Raw genomic sequence first — 26,766 nt, forward strand, 5'->3', positions numbered from 1 at the left:
ATTTATTTAATTAAACAATCCATCCCCTCTAAAGTCAGAAATGGGCTGGATGGGGGGCGCAGTGATTAAGAGCACTTGCTGATCTTGCAAAGGATCTGGGCTCAGTTCCTGGCACCCATATAGTGTGGTTCACAACTGTCTAACTCCAGTTTCAGAAGACCTGACCACCACTTTTGGCACTAGGCACCCACCTGGTGCACATACATAATACTCATAAAATACTCATACATACACATACTCATTCACATAAAAAAGTTTAAAGTAGCCGGGCGGTGGTGGCACACGCCTTTAATCCCAGCACTTGGGAGGCAGAGCCAGGCGGATCTCTGTGAGTTCGAGGCCAACCTGGGCTACCAAGTGAGTTCCAGGAAAGGCGCAAAGCTGCACAGAGAAACCCTGTCTCGAAAAACCAAAAAAAAAAAAAAAAAAAAAAAGTTTAAAGTAAAAAAGCCAGGTGGTGGTGGTGCACGCCTTTAATCTCAATACTTGGGAGGCAGAGGTAGGTGGATCTCCGTGAGTTTTGGGGCCAGCCTGGTCTATAGCGAGTTCCAGGACAGCCAGAACTGCTACAGAGAAACCCTGTCTCAAAAAACAAACAAAAAAAAAAATGAAGCTGCATTCTATATTGTATAGTGGTCTCATCCATGCAGAGAAGCAAGAACCATAAAAATGTAAAAGGAAGCCGGGCGGTGGTGGCACACGCCTTTAATCCCAGCACTCGGGAGGCAGAGGCAGGCGGATCTTTGTGAGTTCAAGGCCAGCCTGGTCTACAGAGCTAGATCCAGGAAAGGCGCAAAGCTACACAGAGAAACCCTGTCTCGAAAAACCAAAAAAAAAAAAAAAAAAAAAAAAAAAAATGTAAAAGGAAGCCAGATGAGGGTCACACCTCTAATCCCAGAATTCAGGAAGCTGAGGCTGGAATATCAAAGTTCAAGGCCACTCTGGGCTACATAGTTTCAGGCCGGTCTGGGAACTGCTGTCTCTGCCAAAATAGTTTTTATTTCACTTTCTGACCGAAGCTTCCCCTCCCTCCTCTCTTCCCACTCCCTCCCCCGCCCCCCTTAATACACCCCTCCCCTAAAGTCATTTTTTAAAGGAAGAACAAAGAAAATATGATTACAAATACAGTGAACAGGGCTAGAGAGATGGCTCAGTAAAGGCACCCCCTGCCAAACCTGTCGACCTGAATTCAACCCCTGTTGCCATGTGGAAAGAATCAACTTCCTCGAGTTACCCTCTGACTCCACGCATGTGCATGGCATACGTTATTCCTCCCATTACCAAAAAAAAAAAAGATCTAGTGATCTTTATGTGTGCTCAACAATCTTCATAAGTCATGTATAATTAAGATATAAAATACAAAAGTGAATCCACTCAAAAGACATGTTCATCAGGAAAAAAAAAAGCTTTATTGAAAATATTTAAAGCTGACATGGTGGTACACACCCTTAATCTCAGTGCTTCGAGGCAGAGGCAGTAGATCTCTGAGTTTGAGGCCAGCCTGATCTACTTAGTAAGTTCTAGGCCAGCCAGAGCTACAAAGTGAGACCCTGTCTCAAGAACTAAGAAAATAATCAGTGAGGAGATAAACCATGTTCATGACCTGGACAGTTGGAATTTCACATAGATGCCAGTTTTCACCAAGCTGTGCCAGTTGTTAGGTTCCACTGATAAGTTCAGTGGAATTACAATGAAGAATGCATTTTATTGGTCAAATCTGAGGAACTGGTCCTCGGATGGGTATGGAAGAGTAAGGGCTCCTAGTGGGTGACTCCCACTAAGTGGGAGGAGAAAAAATGACCAGTTCAGAGCTCCATGGGGAAGAGTACCATACCACGACATGCAGTAATACCGAGCACATCTCATATGAGTGAAAAGGCGAGCCACAGAAGAATAAACTTGGTAGGAGTTCATTCATATACAACCAAAGCATACAGAATCAATACGAGCACATGTAACATAGCAAAGCAAGGTGATTAAGATCAGTGTGCCACTCATCTCCTACCAAGGGAGGGCACAGCGGGGACTTCAAGTTGTTTTCCCAGACAAGCTGTGGTGAGGGTTCCAAGGAGCCTTTCATATCTCAAATAAAAACACATGAAAATTCAATATTCTGCAGGCTGAGGGGGGAACACAGAAGAGGACACCAGATCTGCCAAGGCCACACACACAGCATCCTAATGTCTTTCTAAAGCAACAGAGCATGTTGAGGGACAAACAATGACTTCTAGGAGGACAGGCAAAGCCTTGTCAGGAGGGTAGGCTCCTGAGGACTCGGCAGGCATATGACTATCTGCAGACGACGGCCAACATTTTCATGCTTAGCTCTATTTTTGATCCAGCCCCCCATCCCTACCTTGGCTGTTGCCCCTGAGATCCAGAGCTTCCCTGGTCCCAGTTCATCCTCATCACCCTACCACCTCATCCCAGAAGGGTGGCTGCAGGGGTGGATGAGGGTCTCAGGAACAGCAGTTCATACCTCCTGACGTAAACATGCCAACACCCCAAGATTAGCCCAAAGCTTCACCTCAGCTTTCATAGTGCTGGGGAAGTTCTGTCTTGCTTATCCTCCCCTCTCTTTAGGAACAAGTCATTTTAATTTTTAATTCTCTGCTAAGACAAACAAGCTCCCAATCTCTCATGTTTCAAAACATTGTCAGGCTCTTTGGTATACTAACATCTATCTTCTTTCCCCTTATAAATTTATATTATTTTTACTTCTCTATTTTAGAGAGTCCTAAAGGCAAACAGAGATAACTGGGGTGCTGAAGCCTGCCATGTTTAGACTGTTTACTATATTTACATCAGATGCTGGAAGCTGGGTGTGTTGGTTCACCACACCTGCATTCCCAGTGATTGGAGTCTGAGGCAGGCAGTTTGCTGTTGAGTTCCAGGGAAGCCTGGGTTACATAGTAAGTTCCAGGCCAGCCTGGAATACTAAATGAGACCCTGTCTCAATAATAATAATGATAATAATAATAGATTTTTAAAAGCAAAAAAGGGGCTGGAAAGATGGCTTAGTGGTTAAGAGTGTATATGACTCTTGCAGAGGACCCAAGTTTAGTTTCCAAGTACCCCATCAGGTGGCTCACAACAGCCTATAAATCCAGCTACAGAAGATTCAATGCCCTCTTCTGGTCTCCATGGGCACCCATATATACATGACCGTGCATGCATTTAAAGCACACTATGTGCCCAGACAGACATACACAAAAATAAATATTAAAAACATCCTTCACAGGCTCTGGAACACCTGGAAGCTGGTTGGTTTTACCCTGATGTTTCTCCTACTCACTGTAACCATGAAAAGTAAAGCAGATTAAAAGACCTGGGTTTGACTCTAACCTCTTGGGCCAGGCATGGTGGTGAATGTTTTTAATTGTAGCACTCAGAAAGCAGGAGCAAGGGGCTGGAGAGTTGGCTCAGCGGTTAAGGGCACAGGCTGCTCTTTCAGAGGTCCTGAGTTCAATTCCCAGCAACCACATGGTGGCTCACAACCATCTCTAGGGGGATCTGATGCCCTCTTCTGGCATAAATGCATACAGGCAATTAGAGCACTCATCAATTAAATAAATAAATAAAAGATCTTTAAAAAAAAAAAAAAAAGAAAGCAGGAGCAAGTCAGTTGTGGTGATGCATGCCTTTAATCCCAGCACTTGGGAGGCAGAGGCAGAGGCAGGATCATCTCTGAGTTTGAAGCCAGCTTAGTCTACAGAGTGAGTTCTAAGACAGCCAAGGCTACAAAGAGAAACCCTGTCTTGAAATTAAAAAAAAAAAAGGCCGGGGTGGTGGTGGCGCACACCTTTAATCCCAGCACTTGGGAGGCAGAGGCAGGTGGATCTCTGTGAGTTCGAGGCCAGCCTGGTCTAGAGAGCAAGATCCAGGAAAGGCGCAAAGCTGCACAGAGAAACCCTGTCTCGAAAAACCTAAAAAAAAAAAAAGGTAAAAGCAGAAGCAGGTGGATTCCCTTGAGCAAGGTCTACATTTCTACCCCACAATCTTGTCACATGGTCTAGCAGGGCTTTATGTTTCTTACAGAACAGAGATCCTAACTCTGGCCCCACATACAGGTGAGCTACAAGAGCTTCCTTGAGACCCCTGCTGCGGAGAATGTGTCTACGATGCTACCCTCTAGAGCACACTTGGCTTCTCCGTGTCTGGATCCCACCACACCCTTCCAAGGCCCGTTAGGATCTCATGCCTTCAGTGGTTTCCATGGGAACTGGAAAACAACAAGCAAAACAACGTGAGGGATAGGAACCCAGCAAAGATGGGGGAGGGCCAAGAACCAGGTGGGCACGGTAGAGGGGCAGACAGGCAAGCCAAGTAGACCCCTTGCCAAAGCCCCCACCACCACCACCAAAAGGGGCAGAGTTGCAGTGTCTGAACTCTCCATATGGAAGGAGCCCACACTGGGCAGGTCCAAGGAGGGAGCTAGAGCTGCCCACTAGAGGCATGAAAGGTCAACGTGGCCTCCCTCCTGTGGCTGGCATGAAGTTGAAAGCAAGTTCCCAGCGCTCTCCTCTGCTCCCTTCCTCCCTATTCAGTTCTGGCTCTACCTGGACTCAAGAAGCCACAAGACCCATATCAGCTGGTGTCTGGAAAGTGATCCCATCTCCAGGCAAAGGGGAAGCCAGGAAAGGCCAGAACCAGACTAGGGCCCATCGCGGACCCAGGGCTGCCTGCAGGTTGTGACAGGTGCCCAGGTCATAGGAGTGCTGACCCCGAGCCCACTCCCAGGTGGTCTGGCCTCGCAGCAGGAGCATCCCATGGAAAAGCAGTCCAGCACCACACAGAAGTGCACCTGCCACACATGTGTCCACCACAAAAGCTAAGGCGAACTGGGCCAGAGACACTTTGCCTGTGGAGAGAAAACAGAAAGGGTCTCAGGGCTTTTGGCTGGCCTTCCCAAACCCAAATCCTGCCTTCCTCCCACCCAAGAAGTGGGACTCATTCCTCAATTCTGTAAATTCAGTTACTCAGTTACACCTGGGATCTGTGTTACATGGGGAAAGTATAGCATCTTTTACCATCTTGGCCTCAGCAGGCAGCTAGTTCCTGCTGAATTGACCACCAGAGGCCATGAAACATTGTGCTAAGTGAAAGAAGCCAGGCATAAAGGGCCATGGGTTGTGGGATGTGCTTTCTGTGAGCTGCCTTGAATGGGCAAACACATGCACAGAAAGTAGACTAATGATTGTCAGGGCTTGAGGAGATTTAGGGAGTCACAAGAGGGCTGTTTACTGGTCACAGCATTGCTCTATGGAGTGAAAATGTTCTGAAATATGTGGTAATGATTGCACTACACTGGATACTAAATACAGATATTTAGCATGTTTAGAATACTAAAATCTACTGAATTATACACTTCCAAATGACTGAAGTGATGTGTTTTGTATCAGTAAAACAGTACTTGGTCTGAGGAAATGGCTCATTCAATGAACTGCTTGCCTTGCAAGCATGAGACCCTGAGTTCAGATCCTCAGGACCCCCATAAAAATCTGGATGTGGTGCCATATGCATGTTATTCCAGCGATGACAGGACGGGAGGCAGAGACAGGTGAATCTCTGGAGCCTATTGGCTAGCTGGCCTGGCCTACTTGTCAAAGTCCCAGGCCAATGACAGACTCTGTCTCAAACAGAAAGTGGAAGGTGCCCAGGATTGTTTGCTGACCTTCACATGCACACACACACACACACACACACACACACACACACACACACACACACACACCAAACCATAGCAGAAATGCTGTGCAAAAAATACTAAGGGTAGAGGAAATAGACTTCATCTATTTTGATAAAAGGAGGAGAGAACATCCTGCCCAGGAGAGACTCCTAGGAGACAGTGTCAATGGTCTGGCAGTTTAAGAAATCCTGTTGCCCAGCAGATCTGTGTGCAGAAGAAACCTGAAGTGGGGCGGGGCTCCGTGAGCAGCTGGACATGCCGGAGTGTGTGGAGGGAGGTACAGGATACAGAGTCTGTGGAGAGCAGGCAAAAGGGAAGAGCAAAGGGAGACAGAGATGGAAATATCCAAGTCTGAGCTCTAGGTGAGGCCAAAGGCAAAACACGTCAAGAACGCAGTGCTGGAAGCTCCTGAGCCTGAGAGGTCCCCTAAAAGCAAGAAGATGGCTGGATTTCCTAGAGACAGAGCCTGACTTGTACCACTCTAGGCGCGAAGGGCAGAGCAGAGGCCAGGTGGGAGCAAGGAGAGGCAGGAGAAAGCAGCTGTGAGCCTCCACAAGTCCTTTGGAAGAAGGAGGCCAAAATAAGGAGAAGGACGATAGAAGGTTAGGAAACCCCAAGGAAAGCCAATTGAATAAAGCTGGGGCACAGGAAGAGGCGTGGACCAAACAAGCAGAGGCCTCCAGCAAGGGGGGCATCAGCTTCCGAAAGCCGTGGGCCCTCCAGCCCGCCAGGGGGAGGTGAACACAGGAACACTGTCGTTCTCTGTTTTTGAGACAAGGTCTCAAAATATACAGCCCAGGTCACCTTAAGCTCTATATGTAACCCAGGCCGGCCACAAAACTCTCAGTGTTCCTGCCAACCTGAGCCTCAAATGGAGAACAAGGTGAACCTAGCCGTGAACATGACATCATGTGTATCTGGAAGCTCTTAGTAGCCAGGGGAAGGAAGATGAGCTCAGATGCTTGAGACTGTCAGGAGAAAGGTGGAAATGAAGGGCACGAGGCAGGAACAGTGCAGACGGGACAGGGAAGATGAACAGAACCAGGGAGAAAGGGCAGAGGGTAGAGGGCACAGAGAGGGACCCCCAATGGGGGTGGCACGCTCTGGGTTCTGACGGGGAAGCAGGATGTGAGAGTTGGGGAGTGAAACACAGATAGGGCCAAGAAATGGGAGCCAGGAGTGAGCACATGCCTGCAACCTCATCAGTGCTTGTGAAGCTGAGGAAGAGGATTGTGAGTTAGAAGCCAGCCTGGGCTACACAGCAAGATTGTGTAGAAAAGAAGGAAGGAAGGGAGGGAGGGAGGGGAGGGAGGGAGGGATAGCAAAGTAAGCCATCTGGGCATGGATAGGGCTGTCGACAGTTTTGGTGCTTTTGGTTTCAACAGGGGTCCCAGGTTTGACAGGCTGGGAGCCCAAGTCAGTGAGAGGGAACTGTGAGGTAGGCTATAATGGCTGCAGAAAGGCACCTAGCCTCAGAAAACACAGAACCATCAAGAAATGTATAGAAGAGCCTATAAAGGAAACCAGCATGAGCACCTCAGTGGTTTCCAGAGGCTGGAGGAAGGGATATTTGGGACAGAGGACTTAGGCCCATCTCCCCTAAGATAACCTTCTAGCACCCCAACAACCCATGGACTCTCATACTAGCCTTTCCTCTTCTGTAGCAAGCTCTAGGACCCTTGATTCTGGGGGCTAGAACTCTGCTTGTCTTGGAGCCCCATGTAAATCACAGTACTTCACACTCAGCTACGTAGGAGGCTTCCCTCTCTCCTTAAATGACAGGGACTCCAGAATATTGACCAAGAGCACCAGCTGGACACGCCCCCTCCCATGGGTAGGGGCCTTGCTCCCCAGCACAGTGCAAGGTTCAGAAAGCTCCCCACCTGTGAGTAGCATGAGCCAGGGCAACAGGAGGAGAGCCACCGTGTAGAGGGCTGAGTGGGCCCGCAGCAGGGCTGACAGGGCAGGGCTTAGCAGCGCTGAGACGTGGAGCAGGACCCCAGCCGCGTGAAGCAGCAGGCACAGGAAGGGCCGGTAGTTATGGAAGCCCACACAGCGGCCCAGTAGGCGGCAGTGATGGTCACGACGTAGGATGCACACGCGGCAGGCAGAGCAGTGCCCACTGCGTGGTGGCACCTGGCTTTGGCACTGGTAGCAGTAACTGCAGAGGCAGGGGAGGGGGAATAACCACGTGTTAGTGCCTCCAACAGCTCTCAGTGCCCCAGACCATGCCCAACCTCAGCCCCAGAGACCATCTTGGGGAAGCAGGAAGAGCCACTGTCCTGGCCAGGCACCTCCAACTCTAGCCTTGCAGGTCTGAGGTGACTACCTCCTGTGACATACCCACTGAAAAACAAAATTTTCAATGGCTTGGAAGTGCTTCCGCCCCAACACCTCTTCCCCTCTCTCCATCCCAGCCACTGCCCTTGTGGTTCTGAATATTCTGGACACACAGTGGCTTCTGCCTTTTTGTGGTCCTGCTTCCTCCTTCCAGAAACCAGTTAAAAAAATTCCCAAGTGGCTAACTCCACCACTTCTTTGTACAAATGCCTCAGTGAGGTCCACCTTGACCACTTATTTATTTTAATATTTTAGTTTTTAATCGCAAATGGATGAGTTAGTCTTAATATATTTGCATATGCTGTGGCTTTTTGGTAAAATGTGAATGAATTAAATCAAGCTAATTAACAAATCCACCACCTAAAATTCTTGTGCTGAAAATAGACCATGTATTTAAAACTGAAACTTTGGGCTGGGGAGATGGTTCAGTGGTTAAAGGCATTTGCTACACAGGACTCACGACCTGTTCAGTTCCCAGATCCCAGGAGAGTGAAAGTTGCCTCCAACCTCCACATGCCCGCCTGGACGAGGACACACGTCATAAATACAAACAAAAATAACTGAAACTTATGCTCCTCCCCTTTTTTACACTGACCTGTTTTTTTCACACCATCTTTTACCGTCCATCTTATGCAATTTGCTTATTTATTGAGCTTGTAATTTATTATCTGCCCCTTCCGCCTCTGAAATCAACTCCAGGAGGTCGGACATTGTTTTTACTTGAGTCCCCGGAACAGTGCCTGAGCAGTATCTGGATGAGTAAGTAGCTAGCGGATGGCAGGTTCTAAAGGAGTTCTTTGGCTCTAACAACCCGAATACTAACGTCATCTGGTTTCTGACAACTCAAGTCCTGGGGCCTCTCTTGGTCCCAGCCCCCCACCCCCACCCCGCTTCTGCCCGCAGACCCCGGTGCCCGACACTCACGCCCAACCCTGGCCCAGGCCGCGGCCAGCCAGCATCACTCCCCGAATGCTGGGATCGGAGCGCAGGAAGAGTCCCACGTTGCCCATCAGGTTAAGAAGCTGATAAGCAGCCAGCGCCAGTTGCAAGGCCCGGGCCAGGGGTCCCAGCGGGGGCGGCCCGGGCCCCAGCACCATCACGTAAGCCAGCTCCAATACCACGGCTGCAGCCCACAGCGCGGTGAGCACCAGTGGCAGCCGCGCGGAAGCTCCTTCTGCACCCCGAGCCGCCCAGGGCTCCCCCATGGTTCCGACCCACCCGCTGTAAGACCCCTGGGACCCCACCGCTTCCGTATTGGGGAGGGCATAGCAGCGGACGGACGTCTGTCACGACCAATGGGAGCTCTGCAGGGTGCGTTGCGCGCTAGAGTCACAGGGCGGAGCCACAGATACAGAGAAGTGATTGGCTAACAGATCAGATTTCGAAATCCGGTTGGTGCTGCCTCCCAGTGTCAAAGTGAAGTGGACGCCCAGCGTACCTCAGGGACCACGCCCCCTGGTGTGGCTGGTTGCCACCACCAAAGGATTGAGTTGCAACCCCTGTGGCGTCGGGGTTTCCCGGCTCAGCACATTCTCCCCACACTCCTCTACAGCCTCCCCGGTATTAATAGACCTGGCTGGCCCTATCATCTGGCCGTGAGCCTTTCCCCATGCTCGGGTGTCTCCATCACCCTAGAAAACTCCCCAAACAACTTGTTGCCTCGGTGTTACTGACTGTGAGATAGAAATAAGGGTCTGTTTCTCGCGCGCAGTGCTGGAAGCGGGGCAGACTCGGGTCCAAAGGGCAGCCTTTAGGGTGGCCTGCAGCCACCACCTGGACTCCAGTTTACAGATGTGGAAACAGACAAGGTTCATGGCTCTCCCGAGATCACACAGCAAGCTAACCACAGAGCTGAAATGCGAACCCGCTGTCAGGGCCAGTAGTCAGTCCAGCATCCCCCCGCGATTCCGCAATCTTTGACTCCAGCGCAATCTCTTCTCTGGTCCAGACCCAAGCTCCCTCGCCCCCTATCTGGCCCCACCCACCTCCCCCATATTTAGTACGAATCTGATCTGGGGCTGGGATGGGCCCTACTTAACCCGGCCTGAGCGTTCAAGAGCTCGCCCAGCAGAGCGGAGCAGAGCCAAGATCCTGAGCAAGATGATGATGGTTATGCAGCCCGAGGGTCTAGGGGCCGGGGAGGGGCCCTTCTCGGGCGGCGGGGGCGGCGAGTACATGGAACAGGAGGAAGACTGGGACCGTGACTTGCTGTTGGACCCGGCCTGGGAGAAACAGCAGCGGAAAGTGAGTGCTTACCCATTTCCCAAAGGCAAAACTGAGGCTAAGAGGCCAGGCAGTTCTTCCTCAGCCTTCTGGGCAGTTCAAGGGCAGAGCTTTTCTGTAATCTAGACTGCCACTCCCCAATCCAGGCTCTGCCCATCAGTCATCTGCTGTCCCCGAGGGCTAGAAAAAAGGCTGAGAGTCCTCATGCGGGTTTTAGAATTTCAAGGAGTTCCTGGAGTCCTAGAGATCCCAACCCCCCGCCAACTCCCTTGAGCCCACTGCCCCATTTCTGCCGGTGAAAGTAGATTTTGGACAAGGTCCAGAAGATCCAACTTGTTGGGTGGGAGGTGAGGAAGTTTCAAGAAGTTATGTCCCTCTATACACCCGCCCCACTCTCCAAGATAAGTATCCCCAGACCCCATTCTGAAAACATGCCAGGCACACAACCAGTGTGCGGTGTAAGGGAGAAGAGCCATCAAGTACTCTTCCCATCCTCTATTATGTATTCTGCTGAGGGTGCTGTCCACAGTGCCTCTATTGGCTTGACAATTGAAGAAACTGAGGCCCAGAAAACAACAGAAAGAGGCAGCCTATTATATACTATGAGAAAAAAAAGAATCCCTCCCGCCATCTGAGGGTCTTTGTCCCTTGCCCCACCCCACTCTCTTCCAAGTTACTCCTCCCTGCCTTCGAAGCCCTGAGTCTGCTGAAAAGGCCAGAAGGTCGGGAGGAGGGGAGCCCTGGGTCCCCTTACCAGTAACTTAACCCGGGGGCCCAGGTGGACACTTGTGCTGAGGCAGCGCCTTTGGGGGAGGCTCAAGAGGGCCATGTGGGCAGCTGTTGCCCAGGCCCAGCCTTGTAGGGCACTGCCCCCTCCCTCCCTGATCTATTTTCAATCCTAGCTCCCCTGCGGAGGGAGCAAGACACCTGGGTTCCCCAAAGAGAAAATGATTCCAGCTGGACTGAGAAAATGTTGAGGAGCTGCAGGCCAGGCATAGGGAAGGCACCATGTGGCCATTGGACATGCCTTTTGCCAACTATGTGTGATTCCAGGAAAGGGCAAGGCACTGGTGTACCCAGCGGAATTTGTAGGACCTAAGAACCCCAGAATTTCTGCTGGGTTAGATGACAGAAGTTGACTGCCAGGGTGGGGAGACTGAGCTGACTGGGCTGAGGTGCCTGGGGTGATCCACCCTCTACCCTGCCCCACCCCCACTCCCCTGCACCTGTCTCCAAGCATGGCTGTGGTCCCTGAGTTCGGCAATCCCCGGGTGATGTCATCCCTGCCCCTGGCTCCAGCTGTCATTTGCTCCTCAACAACTCTTGTCTCTACCCCCAGCCATCCAGCCTTCTCCCAGGTCCAAGTCTATGTGTCCCTACCTGTCTCTTTCTTGCCTTTGTCATTTAAAATATCAGAACCATCTTTTCATTCCAATTTATAGCCACCCATGTCCATCAACAAGGTCCACCAACAACCCCAGTCCACCAGAACAGGGTTGATGCTCTGAAAACCAGTCAGCATTCCCTGTAGATGCACATGTGGGCTATTTCTTCCTCATTCCACATTGTTTAATTAATAAATAATTAATTAATAAGACTGTAACATCCTTGTGGTCAGACACCGCTCTGCCCCATCCATCCCTGCTCCTACATGCCTCTTAGTGACTGCTTCTTTGCTTACCAGTGACTGCAGTAGCCAGGGTCTCCAGCTTTGGAGCACTCCCGCTCTCTCCTGAGTCCTCTTCAGTTGACCACATTAAAAAGCAATCGGCTCATAAATATTTCTTGGCTTTTTTTTAAGGTCTCGTGTAGCCAAAGATGACCTTAAACTGATGATCCTCTGCCTCCTCTTTCTTTTTAGACATTTTATGAGATTTATTCATTCTATTTTATGAGGAGTGTTCTGCCTGTGTATATGTATGGGCATCACATCCATGCTTGGTGCTTGAGGAGGTCAGAATAGCGCATCAGATTCCCTGGCCCTGGAGTTACGGGTGGGAAATGAACCACAAAGTGGGTGCTGGGAATCAAACCCTGGTCTTCTGCAAAAGCAACAAAGCAACAAGTGAGCAATCTGTCCAGCACTTCCTCCATTTCCTCTTCCTTTTCTTTCCTTTCTTTTTTTGTTTTTTGTTTTTTTTCGAGACAGGGTTTCTCTGTGTAGCCCCGGCTGTCCTGGAACTAGCTCAGTAGACCAGGTTGGCCTCGAACTCAAACTCGTAGAGATGGAGTGCCTCTGCCTCCCTAGTGCTGGGCTCCTTCCTCCACTTTCTGATTGGGGGTTGCAGGTATGCACTACCATGCCAGGTCTGAAGTGGTGCTAGGAGTCAAACTCAGGGCATCTTACGTGCAAGGCAATCACTTGCCTACTGAGCTACATCCCAGATGTTCCATAAATATATCTCTTCTAAAAAATCTTTTCTTTAAAGCTGGGCAATGGTGGCTCATGCCTTTAATCCCAGCACTTGGGAGGCAGGTGGATCCCTATGAGTTCAAGGCCAGCTTGGGCTACAGAGTGAGTTCCTGGACAGGGTCCAAAACTACACAGAGAAACCCTATCTCAAAAAAACAAAAAAAAATTCTTTAATGATTTATTTTTATTATGTGTATGTACATGGGTGTCCATGGAGACCAGAAGAGGGTGTCAGATTCCTGGAGTTGGAGTTACAGGCAGTTATAAGCCTCCTGACATGGGTGCTGGGAATCCAATCTGGGTCCTTTGGGAGAACAACCAGTGCTCTTAATCACTGGGCCATGATTCCAAACCCATAAATAGGTCATAAGAAGATCCGGAATCAGAATAAAAGAAAGCACACCTACACACGCACACCTCCTCATACCCACTCTCATGTCTTTCTGTCCCTTGTACCCATTCTCACCTCCTCATTTGTCACTTCTGTTCTGACAACCATTGTCCCTGCTCTGCAACCAGAGTGAGTTTTTAAATTTACAGCCCTGGGCTACATTTGGGAGACGGAGGCAGGCAGATCTCTCTCAGATGGTCTGCTCCATATAATGAGTGTCAGGATAGCCAGGGCTGCATAGAGAGGCTTGTCTCAAACATAATTAATCAAGTTCTGGTGCCTCCTCCCTTTTACATGAAGCTTCGCCAACTCTCTGTGGCTCTCAGGATCAAGTTCAAACTCCCTGGCTTAGCACCCAGAATCATGCATGACCTGGCCCCTGCCACCCCTCCGGTCTGTCTCTCCCCACCGATACCCCAACACCTCCAGCTGCATTCCAGCAGAGCCCCGCGATGCTGCAGCCCCACAGACAGAACAAGTGTTTCTCACTACACCTTTTCCCTGTGTCTGCCCCTGCCTGGCATGCCCTTGTCAGCCCTTCCTGGGCCTGCACAAGCTCCTGCTCTTCCATCACAGCTCTGATTCAAATGTGAGCCTCCATCAAGAAGCCCCTACCTAATTTGGACAGTCCCTCTCCACCCCAGATTCCTCTGCATGTCTCTGTGGGTATACCTCAGAGACCAACATGACTCTGAATGGCTGTGAACTCCTTCAGGGCAGGGCTACAACTTATTGAAACTCATATTTGGGGCTGGGAATGTAGCTCAGTTGATTAAGTTCTGACTTAGCATAGCATGAATCCCCAGCTTGGATCCCCAGCATCAAATAAGCAGGGTATGGTAGTGCATGCCTGTAACCCCAGGACTCAGGAGATGGAGGCAGGAGGATCAGAAGTTCATTGTCACTACTGGCTACATAGTAAGTTCAAAAATACACGAAACCTTGGAATACATAAGACTTGGTCTCAAAAAAAAAAAAAAAAAAAAAAACTCCCCCCATCCTCCAAGCCCTCCCTCCCAACCCTCAGCCAAACTGTCTGGCCTTCTGCCATTTGTAGACCAAGGGCATCTAGACTCCGATGGGAGAAGCGGCTGTAGAAAATATGAATGCAATCTTCTGTGCATGGGTCCCCATTGCCTAAGGACCCACTTATACACCACCACCCCCGTAACAGAAGCTCACCATGCTCCCTTAGCAATGACAGACATCCAGATTTATAGCATTCTCTTCTACTCCAGCTCCTAGCACACCTGGAAATCTGGCTGAGGAGAGAATTCTAAATGGCCTCCAGGGCCACCTCTCAGGATCATCTGTTTTATGGTGGGAGGAATGATGTTTTTCGGTCAGCTTAGTGACTGCACATGAATCTACTGATATTTTAATTATTATCTGTGGCCCCACAGCCCCACGGTCAGTGCCCTGCCAGCCACTCAGGCCAAGGCCTGGCGGGCCTTCCAGTCCCTTGGCCCTGGTTTTACCACAGCCATGATATGTAGGTTTAAATTAAGTCTCTCTTTTTCCATTTATCAATAAGACTTGGGAGTCAAAGGCTGGAGTGAAAACCTTCTAGCTCAGAGAAGCTGAGTAGAAACTAGCTGACCTTGCTTATTGGCCAAAGACACTGCAGGAGACTCATCTCTTTCCTCATCCCAGAAGCAAAAAGAAGTGCCAAACTCAAGTCCCTGTCCTTACCTCCCTGCATGTCTTCTCTATCCAAATTGCTGACTTCTCTATGGCCAGTTCTGATCAGCTGGTTGCTGGCTCTGCCCTCTGATTCAAGGTATAACTTTATCGGCAAGTCTCGGGAGTGTCAGAGTGTGATCAAAATATTACGAATTCCCAGATCCTGCCAGGTTAAAGGAAGAATCACCAGAGACATAATAGAATCTGACCACCACCCTTACTTGGACAAATACAGAAAACAAACCACAGAGAGGTTAAGGGCTGGCCCCAGATCACAAAGAGGGATGCCATTTGGGGTTGGAGCTCAGCTGTGGACTCCATCAAGGATCCAGAGCCAGTGGTAGCACTCAGGGTCTGAAGGCCTGGTTGGTTGGTAAGTATGTGCACACTCGTAGGACAACCCCATTCCCAATAGATACAGCCATATGCCAATCCTCTTATCTCAGGTGGAAGCTGAGACTGGTTGTAGGGAAGGGGGTCATTGGTGCTGGGAAAGAGGTCTTGTAGATTGCAGTACCTGGTCAACTGGTCACTTCTATAAGACCCAGTGGGGATGATAAGGTGTTTAATAAATCATTCAGAATTAACAATAGACTGTTGATCACCTGTGTAATGCTTTTATGTCCAGGGTCTCCCTGAGCTGATTCCCACCTCTCCTCTAGATATGATTCCCTTGAGGAGCCCTCAGTTTAGAGACCATATCTCTGGGCTATCTGGACCCTCAGGGAACTCCACACTTTGAAGTGTGTTAATGTTTTCTAATTCTATCTCCGGTGATGAAGATTAGACAAAGCTGTGTATCAGGTTTTTTCTTTGGGCCACCAGCTCACAAAAAAAAATGATGCAGAGACTTATTATTAATTATGAAGGCTCAGCCTTAGCTTAGACTTGTTCCTAACTAGTTCTTACAACTTAAATTAACCCTTATTTTTTTTTAAAGATTTATTTATTTATTATGTATACAGTATTCTGCCTACATGTGTCCCTTCAGGCCAGAAGAGGGCACCAGATCTCATTACAGATGGTTGTGAGCCACCATGTGGTTGCTAGGAATTGAACTCAGGACCTTTGGAAGAGCAAGCAGTGCTCTTAACCTCTGAGCCATCTCTCCAGCCCCTAACCCTTATTTTTTAATCTACTTTCTTTTACATGACTCAGTTACTTTTTCTCTGTACTGCCCATCCTGCTTCCTCAACATCTGGCTGGTGAATCTGCTTTCTTCCTCCCCAAGACCTCTCTGTCCCCAGACGTCCTGCCTAACCTCTTCCTGCCTAGCTATTGGCGATTCAGCTCTTTATTAAACCAATCACAGTGACACATCTTCACACAGTGTAAAGAAATATTTCACAACAAAGCTGGAGTGCTGACCACAGGGAGATCCCAAGTCCAAACTGGTACCTACAGAAGCCCCAGCGCCATTTCTCTTCTCTCAGTAGAACTAAAACTCCAAGAGGGAAAGAAGCTGAAGGAGGGTACATAGCAAGACAGTGGCTGAACCAGGATCTACATCCAGGGCCTTGAGTCCTAAGACCTATCTTAATGGAACTAGTTCTGTGTGCACCAGACTCGGTTCCAGGCATTCCCCATCCCTAGATCTATTCCCGATGTCCAATCACTGTCTTCTGTCCCTAGACCTTCACTGCATGGTGCAACTCACATCTGCGCAAGGCAGGCACTCAGATCGAGAACATTGAAGAGGACTTCCGCAATGGCCTCAAGCTCATGCTGCTCCTGGAGGTCATTTCCGGTGAGGGCACACATCTGTAGCCAGGGAAATCTGGAGAGTTGTGGGAATGGTGGCAGCAGAGTGCTGGAAGGGAGCTGTACTGGAGAAGGGAGAGCTTGGGAACAGCACTTTTAAATTAAAAATTTTCAGTGCTGAGAATCAAATCTAGAGCTTAAGTTGGGGTAGACAACATTCTACTACTGAGGTACATCCCAACCCCTTCCAATAACCTTTGACCCTTACCCTCTCCTCTTATACTCAGGAGAGAGGCTGCCCAGGCCAGACAAAGGCAAGATGCGCTTCCACAAAATCGCCAATGTCAATAAGGCCCTGGACTTCATTGCTAGCAAAGGAGTGAAGCTTGTGTCCATTGGTGCTGAAGGTGAGAAGGGACAGGACTGGCCTGGGCAAGGACGCAGGGGAGTCCACAGGTTTCTTCTGCAAGACCCAGTGGAGATAGTTATTCCTGTCTATCAGAAGTAACAGCACCCTGCAGGTGTTCAATAAATTATTCTAAAATAACACTAGATGGCTACTGAGTGCTTGCTAGGTGTTTACTAGGTACCAGGCCTTGGGTGGGACACAGGGCCAGGAGGCCAAGCTGGAGGACTGTGCACTGAAGCCTGGGCACAATGGCCTGGAGTCCAACCCTGACCCCTGTCCATGGCAGAAATTGTTGATGGGAACCTGAAGATGACCCTGGGCATGATTTGGACCATCATCCTCCGCTTTGCCATCCAGGACATCTCTGTAGAGGGTGAGCAGAGGAGGAGGCAGGTGGAGAGGGCCAGCTCAGACTCTTTCCCAGCTAACACTTCTGTCCCTTTGTCCCCCAGAGACCTCAGCCAAAGAAGGCTTGCTTCTCTGGTGTCAGCGGAAAACAGCACCATACCGCAATGTCAACGTGCAGAACTTCCATACCAGGTCTGTTTGATGGCATCACGGGGGCACAAGGGAGCAGCTGTGGTCCATGAAGGTTTGGACTGGCCCCCTTCCAAACCTCAGCAATTGGAGGGGCTCCAGTTCTGGAACAGCCTCTGAAAGGAGGTCTCAGGGTATAACGAAGTGAATGGGCCAGAACAAGGAGGGTTGCAGACTACTCCTGGGCAAGGAGCAGTTGTGACAGCTGAAGAAGCCTATTTCAGCCAGAGAAGACCTGGATACCCCACACATCTAGAAACTGGTCTGGCCTGAGCCTAGGAACAGGAAGGGATTTTGAGGAGCTTTAAGGAGATGGTCTGGCAATGGGGGGCAAAGGAATTTGTACTTGACTGCATTTCACAGAAAAGGTGGTCCTGCTTGGGGGCTTCTAGGCTGAGGGCGGGACATGGCCTCAGCTTGAACCCAAGCCTGACAAACCTTTCTGTCTGTCCAGCTGGAAGGATGGCCTGGCCCTCTGTGCTCTCATCCACCGCCACCGGCCAGACCTCATTGACTATGCCAAGCTGCGCAAGGTGGGCCTCTATAAATTGCAGACCCAATTCTGCAGTCTCTACCTTCAGCTGACCTTTCACCTTTCCCCTTCATGCCTCTCTAGGATGACCCAATTGGAAACCTGAACACTGCCTTTGAGGTGGCGGAGAAATACCTGGACATCCCTAAGATGCTGGATGCAGAAGGTGAGATCAGTGGATGAGAACAGTATTAAGTATACACTGGACGCAGTCCAACCTCCACATAGTGCCCTGCTCTCCCCTCCTCCAGTGATATTTTACTCCTGTCCCCTACTCTATCCCTATTCTTCTTCCTTTTCAAAATCTTATGGTTTTGGAGACAGAGACTCATGTCGCCCACGCTGGCTTCAAACTCAGTATGTATCTGAGGCTAGCCCTGAACTCCTGATTTTCCTGCCTCGACCACTCAAGTGCTGGGATTATTGGCATGTGCTACCACTCCCAGCTCTTTTCACAATGTTTCATACTATCATTTCTCTTCTCCAGGAGCTTTCCATTACACACCCCTGCCCTCCAACTCCCAGCTTTCCTCTATGGAATGGCTCTGCCCTCTGTCTCATATCCCAGACTCCTGGTTATCCAGGATAATATTGGTCCCCAAGACTGGAAGCTTCTCTGGGGCACATTCTGCCTGTGGTCCCTGAGCCCAAACAATGTTCAGTCAACGAAGCAGCAAATATTTTCTGAGCAACCGCTGCTTGGTACCCTGGATGTCTGTGCACCAAGGAGAACTGCTTCTGGCCCCAGAGGAAATCACAGGACTTAGAGAAAAGGCAGAGAGACTGAGTTACAGACTGGCTGGGGGCACCAGGCAGAGTTCAGAGATCCCTCATGAGGGTCTCAGTAGCTGCATACTCATGTATGGCCTCATACCAGGCCCTGGGGTGATCATAGGCTTCCTGATGGAAGAAAACACTGCGCTTGGGGTAGCTGGCAGCCGGTGACTAGAGTCCCATTTGTCATCCTGAGGGTGTTCTCTGCATGGGAAGGAGAGTCTTGAGTTCATTCCCCACCCTGGCTTTGGTCAACATACACTTTATAAGACAAGAATTGAGTTTGTTGCTGAGTGGTGGAACACTTACCTATCGTGAGAAAAGCCCTGGATTTGATTCCTATGCCAAAAACAAAAACAAAAAAAAAAAACAAAAAACCCCAAAATAAACAAAACACCGTACACCTTGCTGTCCTCCCCCAGACATTGTGAACACCCCCAAACCAGATGAGAAAGCCATCATGACCTATGTCTCCTGCTTCTACCATGCGTTTGCTGGGGCTGAGCAGGTAAAGGAAGACCTCATTGCTGCCCCACTGAGGGCACTGCTGCCTAGGTAAGGTCCAAGGGCCCAATTTTGGTGTTAGCCTGGCATTTGGAGGTGCCAAGGCATACAAAGTGGGAGGGCAGGACACTGTCTCAGTTGTACACAATGTGTCTTCAGGGAGCTCAGGGACAAAGGCCTCTATCCTGAAAGCTCCCTCCCACCTTAGCGATGTGATCACCCCTCCTTCTGGATTTGAACACAGGCCGAGTTTTTGAGGGCTTTACATGGGGGGCTAGGTCGGGGTGTCTGGAGTAGCTTGTCCTAAGCCCTCTTGCTGTCCCCATTCCAGGCAGAGACTGCTGCCAACAGGATCTGCAAAGTGTTGGCTGTGAACCAAGAAAACGAGAAACTGATGGAGGAGTATGAGAAATTAGCCAGTGAGGTACGGCTAGGGCCAGAAAGCCCCTTCCCACCGTACTCCTTACCCTGTCCCCGCTGGCCATCCAACCTTAACCTCTGGCATGAGTCTGCAGAGCTCCTTCCAGGTTCTCTCTGCCCTTGCCTCCCCACCATCTCCTGCCCTCTGTCAACCAAAACTCCTGGTCATTCCTGATTCACTTATTGTTCATACATTCACTGATCCTGTCCTTTCCTTATATTTAGGCAGCCATATGTCCTTTTTATACATGCCAACCTATTTTGGCCCTTGGACTCAGAGATTGACTGTTCTGGAACTGGGATGTGGCTCAGTGGTAGAGTGCTTGTCTAGGCTATCGGAAATCCTAGATTCAAGTGCCCCACCACCACCACACACACATATACACTTAAGCATCCTATTCTTTCTCTGACCAGTAAGGACAGACTACCCCATTCTGTTCTCCATAGTTTTGAAAATCCCTCCCATGTATTTGCGGCCTGGCCCTCTGGCCACAGCCTATGTGTGAAGTGGAGCTGGGTGGGTGAGGTATGAAGGTCAGCTCGGAACTCTGCCTTGCTCTGGTCCTGGCAGCTGCTGGAGTGGATCCGCCGCACCGTCCCATGGCTGGAGAACCGTGCAGGTGAACCCAGCATGAGTGCAATGCAGCGCAAGCTGGAAGACTTCCGGGACTATAGACGCCTGCACAAACCTCCCCGTGTGCAGGAGAAATGCCAGCTGGAGATCAACTTCAACACACTGCAGACCAAGCTGCGCCTGAGCCACCGCCCTGCTTTCATGCCCTCTGAGGGCAAGCTGGTTTCGGTGAGCTAGTGCCCTGGGTGACCCCGGGTTCTCGATCCCCATCTGCATAATGGGTGAACTGTGATGGAGGCCATCTTTGTTTCCACACAGGACATAGCCAATGCATGGCGGGGACTGGAGCAGGTGGAAAAGGGCTATGAGGATTGGCTGCTCTCAGAGATCAGGCGTCTGCAGCGGCTTCAGCACCTGGCTGAGAAGTTCCAACAGAAGGCTTCCCTGCATGAAGCTTGGACCCGGGGTAGGTATATGTCACGGGGCTGGACTCCTTCCTGGGACAAAATGCACAGAATAGGGGCAGATGCTCTGCAGGGAGCCAGAGACCAAGGCCGCATCCCCCCTCCCTTACCTCCCCACCCCTCCACCACCCCCCATCCGCCACTGCCACTGAAATTGTCTTACTATATAGTGCCTATGTAGACCAGGCAGAGATCTACCTGCCTCTGCCTCCTGCTGGGGGTGCTGGGATTAAAGACATGAGTTACCAAACCTGGCTGGAGACCAGATTTTTCATTCTATCCTGACTTGCCGCAGGGCAATCTGGGCTTCTCTTGGGACTAGTTTTGTTATCTATAAACTTAATCTCTCTCCTCTCAGGCTCTGGCCCTCTGTAATCATCTCTGATTAAGTTGTCACTTAGCTTTTGTATATGGAACAGGTGTCCAAAGATAAGTCCCTAATCTCAACATCACTATGTCATATTCAAAGTATACTGATGTAGAATACTGCATAAATCAGATATATCACTCTCCATAAATAATGCCATCCATTCAGATTTATATCAGAGATTTCAGTCCTACAAAAGAATGAGTCCTTGGGGTGGCTCAGTGGTTAAGAGCATTGATTGCTCTTACAGAGGACCTGGGTTCAATTCCCAGTACCCAAACTGTGGTTCACAGCCATCTGTAACTCCAATTCCAGGGCATCCAACACACTCCTTTGGCCTCCTTGTGCACCAGGCATGTACATGCTGTACATATATACATGTAGATAAAACACTCATAAACATAAAAATAAATATTAACAAGAACAGCTCCTTAAAAACCAATCTGTTGCCGGGCGGTGGTGGCGCACGCCTTTAATCCCAGCACTCGGGAGGCAGAGCCAGGTGGATCTCTGTGAGTTCGAGGCCAGCCTGGGCTACCAAGTGAGTTCCAGGAAAAGGCGCAAAGCTACACAGAGAAACCCTGTCTCGAAAAACCAAAAAAAAAAAAAAAAAAACCAATCTGTTAAACCAGGCGGTGGTGGTGCACGCCTTTAATCCCAGCACTAGGGAGGCAGAGGCAGGTGGATCTCTGAATTCAAGGCCAGCCTGGACTACAGGACAGCCAAGGCTGTTACACAGAGAACCCCTATCTCAAATAAACAAAAAACAAACAGAAACAACCCCAGTTTGTTTTGTTAAAAGGAATGAACAAACATTAATGATGCATTATGGCATGGTGAATAACAATAGTTTGGATATTTTTATAAGAATTCCTGAAGTTGCCAGGTAGGGTAGGTAGTACACCCATTTAATCCCAGCACTCTGGAGGCAGAAGCAGGCAATCTCTGAGTTTGAGGCTGGTCTACATAGTGAGTTCCAGGACAACCAGGACTACGCAGGGAAACCCTGTCTCAAAAACAACAACAAATTCTTGAAATTTACAGTTTAGGTGACCCTGAAGCAATCTCTGAACCTTTATACCTGTCACCTGCAAATGCAGGTGCCCTCAAATGAGGTGTCCCCACCACTACTGTGATGATGGTGGTGGTCTCTATTTGTAAAATTATAGTAATTATTACCTATAAAACACTTTCACCAAAGACACTTTTGCATTTATTATTCATTCATGCAGTAATTATTCACGGAGGCTCTGCCATCCACCAAGTATCAGGCACTGTGCCAGGTGCTGGGAAAGCAGATGAGCAAATGAAGCCAGGTCAAAAGATTGAGGAATTCACAGGAGCATTGAAAAGTAGTTCGAAGGCTGGGCGCGGTGGTGCATCCCTTTAACCCCAGCACTTGAGAAGCAGAGGTGGTAGATCTCTGAGTTTGAGGCCAGCCTGGTCAACGTACCAGGACTACATAGAGACTCTGTCTCAGAATAAAACAGAGGGACCGGGGTGGGGTGGGAGTGGGGTTTGATTATCAAGCAATTCCAAAATTGTAGCAAAGGTCATCCTGGACAGTGCTGGGTCAGAGGACACTGACTTCATTGGCAAACAATGCTAAAGTTCCGGCTGGCATCTCAGGGTATGTTGGGAAACCTCACACTCCAGCCATAGCGGCCTCTGGGTGACAGGACCCTGTTCTCTTTCCGAGCAGGCAAAGAGGAGATGCTGAACCAGCATGACTACGACTCAGCTTCGCTGCAGGAGGTGCGTGCGCTGTTGCGCCGCCACGAGGCCTTTGAGAGCGACCTGGCTGCGCACCAAGACCGGGTGGAGCACATTGCTGCACTAGCCCAGGAACTCAAGTAGGCGTGACCAGAGACCCAGCCCCGCCCCTCCCCGTTGAGCCCCTCCCTACTCCTCTGTCATATCGTTGGTAACTAAGTAGTGGCACCCTGCTTCTTTTCACACCATTACTTTCTTACTGAAACACTGTCTCCAACCCCTGCATTTATCCACTGGTATTCCCACCGCATGGGGAAATCTGTCCCCCATGACATGGAGACCCCCCTTCACCTCAGAATATTAGCCCACCACCCCATCAGCCTTGGCCTCATCAACCACCTCCTCCGGTTCTCCTTCTCCCACAATTCTGCTTCTGAAACCCAGGCTCCACATCAGGACACCTGCAGACACTGAGATCCCTGGAAGAAAAGTTCCTCTCTGCTCCACACCTGCTTTGGCTACCTAACAGTCACTCCTGCACCCTCACCCTGCCTTGGGTTCCACCAGGGTTCAAGTTAGGCCAAGGTCTGCCTCTACACTCATTCCCCTTTAACTCCATCAGTGAGCTGGACTACCATGAGGCAGCCTCAGTGAATAGCCGCTGCCAAGCCATCTGTGACCAGTGGGATAACTTAGGTACACTGACCCAGAAGAGGAGAGATGCGCTAGAGGTAGGCAGGTGGGCCAGGGAACCAAGGGCAAGGCGATGAGGCCAGCAAGCTGCAAAGGTCTGATCCATGGTCCCCTGACCGCTAGAGGATGGAGAAGCTCCTGGAAACCATTGACCAGCTGCAGCTGGAGTTTGCTCGGCGGGCAGCACCCTTCAACAATTGGCTGGATGGGGCTATTGAAGACCTGCAGGACGTGTGGCTAGTGCACTCTGTGGAAGAGACTCAGGTGAGTGCAGGCATTCTAGAAGTGTGGGAGGCACTGGATGTAATGAGAGGTAAACTGGTCTCACATCCCATCAGCCATACCTTTGGTTACCTGGGTAACAGGAATAGGAAGCAGGAAAAAACCCAGTTATGGAGTGGTAGGCTGGCAGGCAAGAGGCCTAGGTTCTTAAACCAGTCCTGCACCAACCACTAGATGGCCTAGTTCTCTGTTCTGCCTCCTCTGTTGCTTGCTGATAAGTGGGTGTGCCGTCTGATCCTTCCTGTTTTCCCCCAGAGCCTGCTAACAGCACATGAGCAATTCAAGGCAACATTGCCAGAGGCTGATCGAGAGCGAGGGGCCATCCTGGGTATCCAAGGAGAGATCCAGAAGATCTGCCAAACGTACGGGCTACGGCCAAAGTCCACCAACCCCTACATCAACCTCAGCTCACAGGACATCAACACTAAGTGGGACACGGTCAGTGCTACTGGCGACCCGCATGGTCCCCATTTGCTCTTTCACATTTGAATCCATGAAACCTCTGGTGTCCCAAGATATGGGGAATAAAGCTCACCGCTATCCAGATCTGGGGTCTGCCACAGATTACTCATGGCCTTGGGTAAGCCTCCAAGCCTATCAGGACTGACTGACATAGAATTTATTGTGTGCATATCCTCCACAAGCCCACCTACACTAGTTAGGTCACTGGGCACATTTTACAGAGGAGGAACCTGGAGCCTATAAATATGAAGTCATCTTCATGAGGACAAGAGCTGAGGTCTGAGGGCCTCAGGATCATCTCCTGGCCCCCAGACTTGGCCATGGTACAACCACCCTCCTTCCCAGGTCCGAAAGCTGGTGCCCAGCCGTGACCAGACTCTGCAGGAGGAACTGGCACGGCAGCAAGTGAATGAGAGGCTCCGGCGACAGTTTGCAGCCCAGGCCAATGCCATAGGACCCTGGATCCAGGGGAAGGTGGAGGTAAGGGCTTGGAGAGCGGGGCCAACTCAGGGGATGGGATTGAGGGCTGGCCCACAGGGAGTTGAGAGCTCTTGTTCTGCCTGGGTACCCCTGCAGGAGGTAGGGCGGCTGGCAGCTGGGTTGGCCGGCTCTCTGGAGGAGCAGATGGCTGGTCTACGGCAGCAGGAGCAGAACATCATCAATTACAAGAGCAACATCGACAGGCTGGAGGGTGACCACCAGCTGCTGCAGGAGAGCCTGGTCTTTGACAACAAGCACACAGTCTACAGCATGGAGGTGAGGGGCTCACCCTTGCTGGAAAGGGAAGGGAAGCCTGATGTGCTCATAGCTGGATAGAGCATGTCTGTCCCCGAGGGTCACCAATTCAGCCTGGCAAGCTTTTCCAATGCCCCATGGTAATATGGCTATCCAGCAATGGAAAGTGACTTGTCCAGGCTGGGTGTGTACAAACCTATACTGCCACCACTTGAGAGGGGAGGCATGAGGATCGGGAGTTCAAAGACATTCTCAGCCACTTAGCAAGTTCAAGGTCAGTCTGGGCTTCATGAGGCAAGGGAGGGGGAGGAAAAGAAAGGAAAAGTGACCTGTTCAGAGTCATAAAGCATCCTAAAGCTAGACCCCAGAATTGTCCACGGCTGGTTGATCAAAACTTAATACATAATAAGCCATCAAACTTTAAGATAGAAAGGGCTGCTTAGAGTCACTTAGGGGACCTTCGAGATGGGGACAGACGCCCAATAAGGGGGAGGACTTGCCCAATGCTATATAATAGATTAAGAATACAACTAACTAGATAGTCGGGTGTGGTGGTGCATGTCTTTAATCCTAGCATTTGGGAGGCAGAGGCAGGTGTATCTGTAGGTTTGAGGTCAACCTGATCAGGGCTACATAGAAAGTTCCAGGACAGCCAGGGCTACATAGAAAGACCTTGTCTCCAGATGAGCACACACATCCAAAAAAAAAAAAAAAAAAAAGAGTAAAACTGGACTAAGGACAAAGAGCTGGCCACCCAATGACTGCCTCGTCTCTTGCTCTCTAGCACATTCGTGTGGGCTGGGAGCAGCTGCTCACCTCCATTGCCCGCACCATCAATGAGGTAGAGAACCAGGTACTGACCAGAGATGCCAAGGGCCTGAGCCAGGAGCAGCTCAACGAGTTCCGGGCGTCCTTCAACCACTTTGACCGGGTCAGCAGGGTCCAAGTCCTACAGGCTGAGAGGGGAGCTGGTGGGATTTGGAGAGCAAGCCTGATACCCTTTTGCCCTCCACAGAAGCGGAATGGGATGATGGAGCCTGATGACTTCCGAGCTTGCCTCATCTCCATGGGTTATGACCTGGTGAGTTCCCTAACCACTTCTACAAGTACCATCAGTTCCCCTCCTTCTGCCTGGCTCCCTCTTCACACAAACCCTCTCTGCTCATCACACCCACACAGAGGCTATCTAAAACACAAAGGAAAATCCACTAGTTCTGTGTGACTCCCTAAAGCCAAGCCGATTAATGTCTTGGGAAGAAGAGAGTATGTTGTCACTGCGGTGATATAAGCCAAGTATGGAAAATCCCCAGGAGGGGACAGGAGCCCTCTTGGCTTTGGCACTTATGGACACAGTGCCTGCCCTCTATCTCTGCAGGGAGAAGTGGAGTTTGCTCGCATCATGACTATGGTGGACCCGAATGCAGCTGGGGTTGTGACTTTCCAAGCCTTCATTGACTTCATGACCCGAGAGACTGCCGAGACAGACACGGCTGAACAAGTTGTAGCCTCCTTCAAAATCCTGGCAGGAGACAAGGTGACTATCATGTGGTGGAGGGGCTGGCAGGCTAGGGCATGACTCAAGACCTGTGGACCAATGTCTCCTCTTCTCTAGAACTACATTACCCCAGATGAGCTGCGGCGAGAGCTCCCAGCTGAGCAGGCTGAGTACTGCATCCGTCGGATGGCGCCCTACAAAGGATCTGGGGCTCCGCCCGGAGCCCTGGACTATGTGGCTTTCTCCAGTGCCCTCTATGGAGAGAGTGACCTCTGACATTCTTAGCAGAGAAGGAAAGAGGGCACTTCCTGTGGCGGATTCCACTGTCCCTCAGAGCAAGGGCCTCAAGATCATCCAGCACTGTG

The 26,766-nt window shown here is 50.2% G+C and overlaps 2 protein-coding genes and 1 long non-coding RNA gene across 3 annotated transcripts; 1 reads left to right on the forward strand and 2 right to left on the reverse strand.

Annotated features, from left to right (window-relative positions):
- Window positions 1-1,386: 1,386 nt before the first annotated feature.
- Zdhhc24 (zinc finger DHHC-type containing 24) lies at window positions 1,387-9,290 on the reverse strand. The gene is made up of 3 exons (XM_052712314.1): window positions 8,954-9,290; window positions 7,573-7,850; window positions 1,387-4,861 (listed from the first exon to the last, which is right to left on the reverse strand). The coding sequence occupies exons 1-3, from the start codon at window positions 9,232-9,234 to the stop codon at window positions 4,566-4,568; spliced, it is 855 nt and encodes a 284-aa protein (XP_052568274.1). The 5' UTR covers window positions 9,235-9,290; the 3' UTR covers window positions 1,387-4,565.
- An 823-nt stretch (window positions 9,291-10,113) lies between these two features.
- Window positions 10,114-26,749, forward strand: Actn3 (actinin alpha 3). Its single transcript, XM_052711960.1, has 19 exons — window positions 10,114-10,273; window positions 16,372-16,486; window positions 16,728-16,847; window positions 17,136-17,222; window positions 17,302-17,389; window positions 17,841-17,919; window positions 18,003-18,084; window positions 19,115-19,200; window positions 19,528-19,620; window positions 20,188-20,418; window positions 20,509-20,656; window positions 22,724-22,874; window positions 23,357-23,465; window positions 23,551-23,691; window positions 23,965-24,147; window positions 24,517-24,927; window positions 25,691-25,987; window positions 26,282-26,440; window positions 26,519-26,749. Exons 1-19 carry the CDS (start codon window positions 10,130-10,132, stop codon window positions 26,675-26,677), a joined length of 2,883 nt encoding a protein of 960 aa, XP_052567920.1. The 5' UTR covers window positions 10,114-10,129; the 3' UTR covers window positions 26,678-26,749.
- LOC128093986 (uncharacterized) lies at window positions 22,212-25,873 on the reverse strand. Its single transcript, XR_008212816.1, has 2 exons — window positions 25,768-25,873; window positions 22,212-23,781 (listed from the first exon to the last, which is right to left on the reverse strand). It is a non-coding gene; the product is annotated as an uncharacterized LOC128093986 (long non-coding RNA).
- Window positions 26,750-26,766: the final 17 nt, after the last annotated feature.

The sequence above is a fragment of the Peromyscus californicus genome, unplaced genomic scaffold (assembly GCF_007827085.1).
Source record: "Peromyscus californicus insignis strain IS unplaced genomic scaffold, ASM782708v3 Scaffold_4__1_contigs__length_199733344, whole genome shotgun sequence".
Taxonomy (NCBI): Eukaryota; Metazoa; Chordata; class Mammalia; order Rodentia; family Cricetidae; genus Peromyscus; species Peromyscus californicus.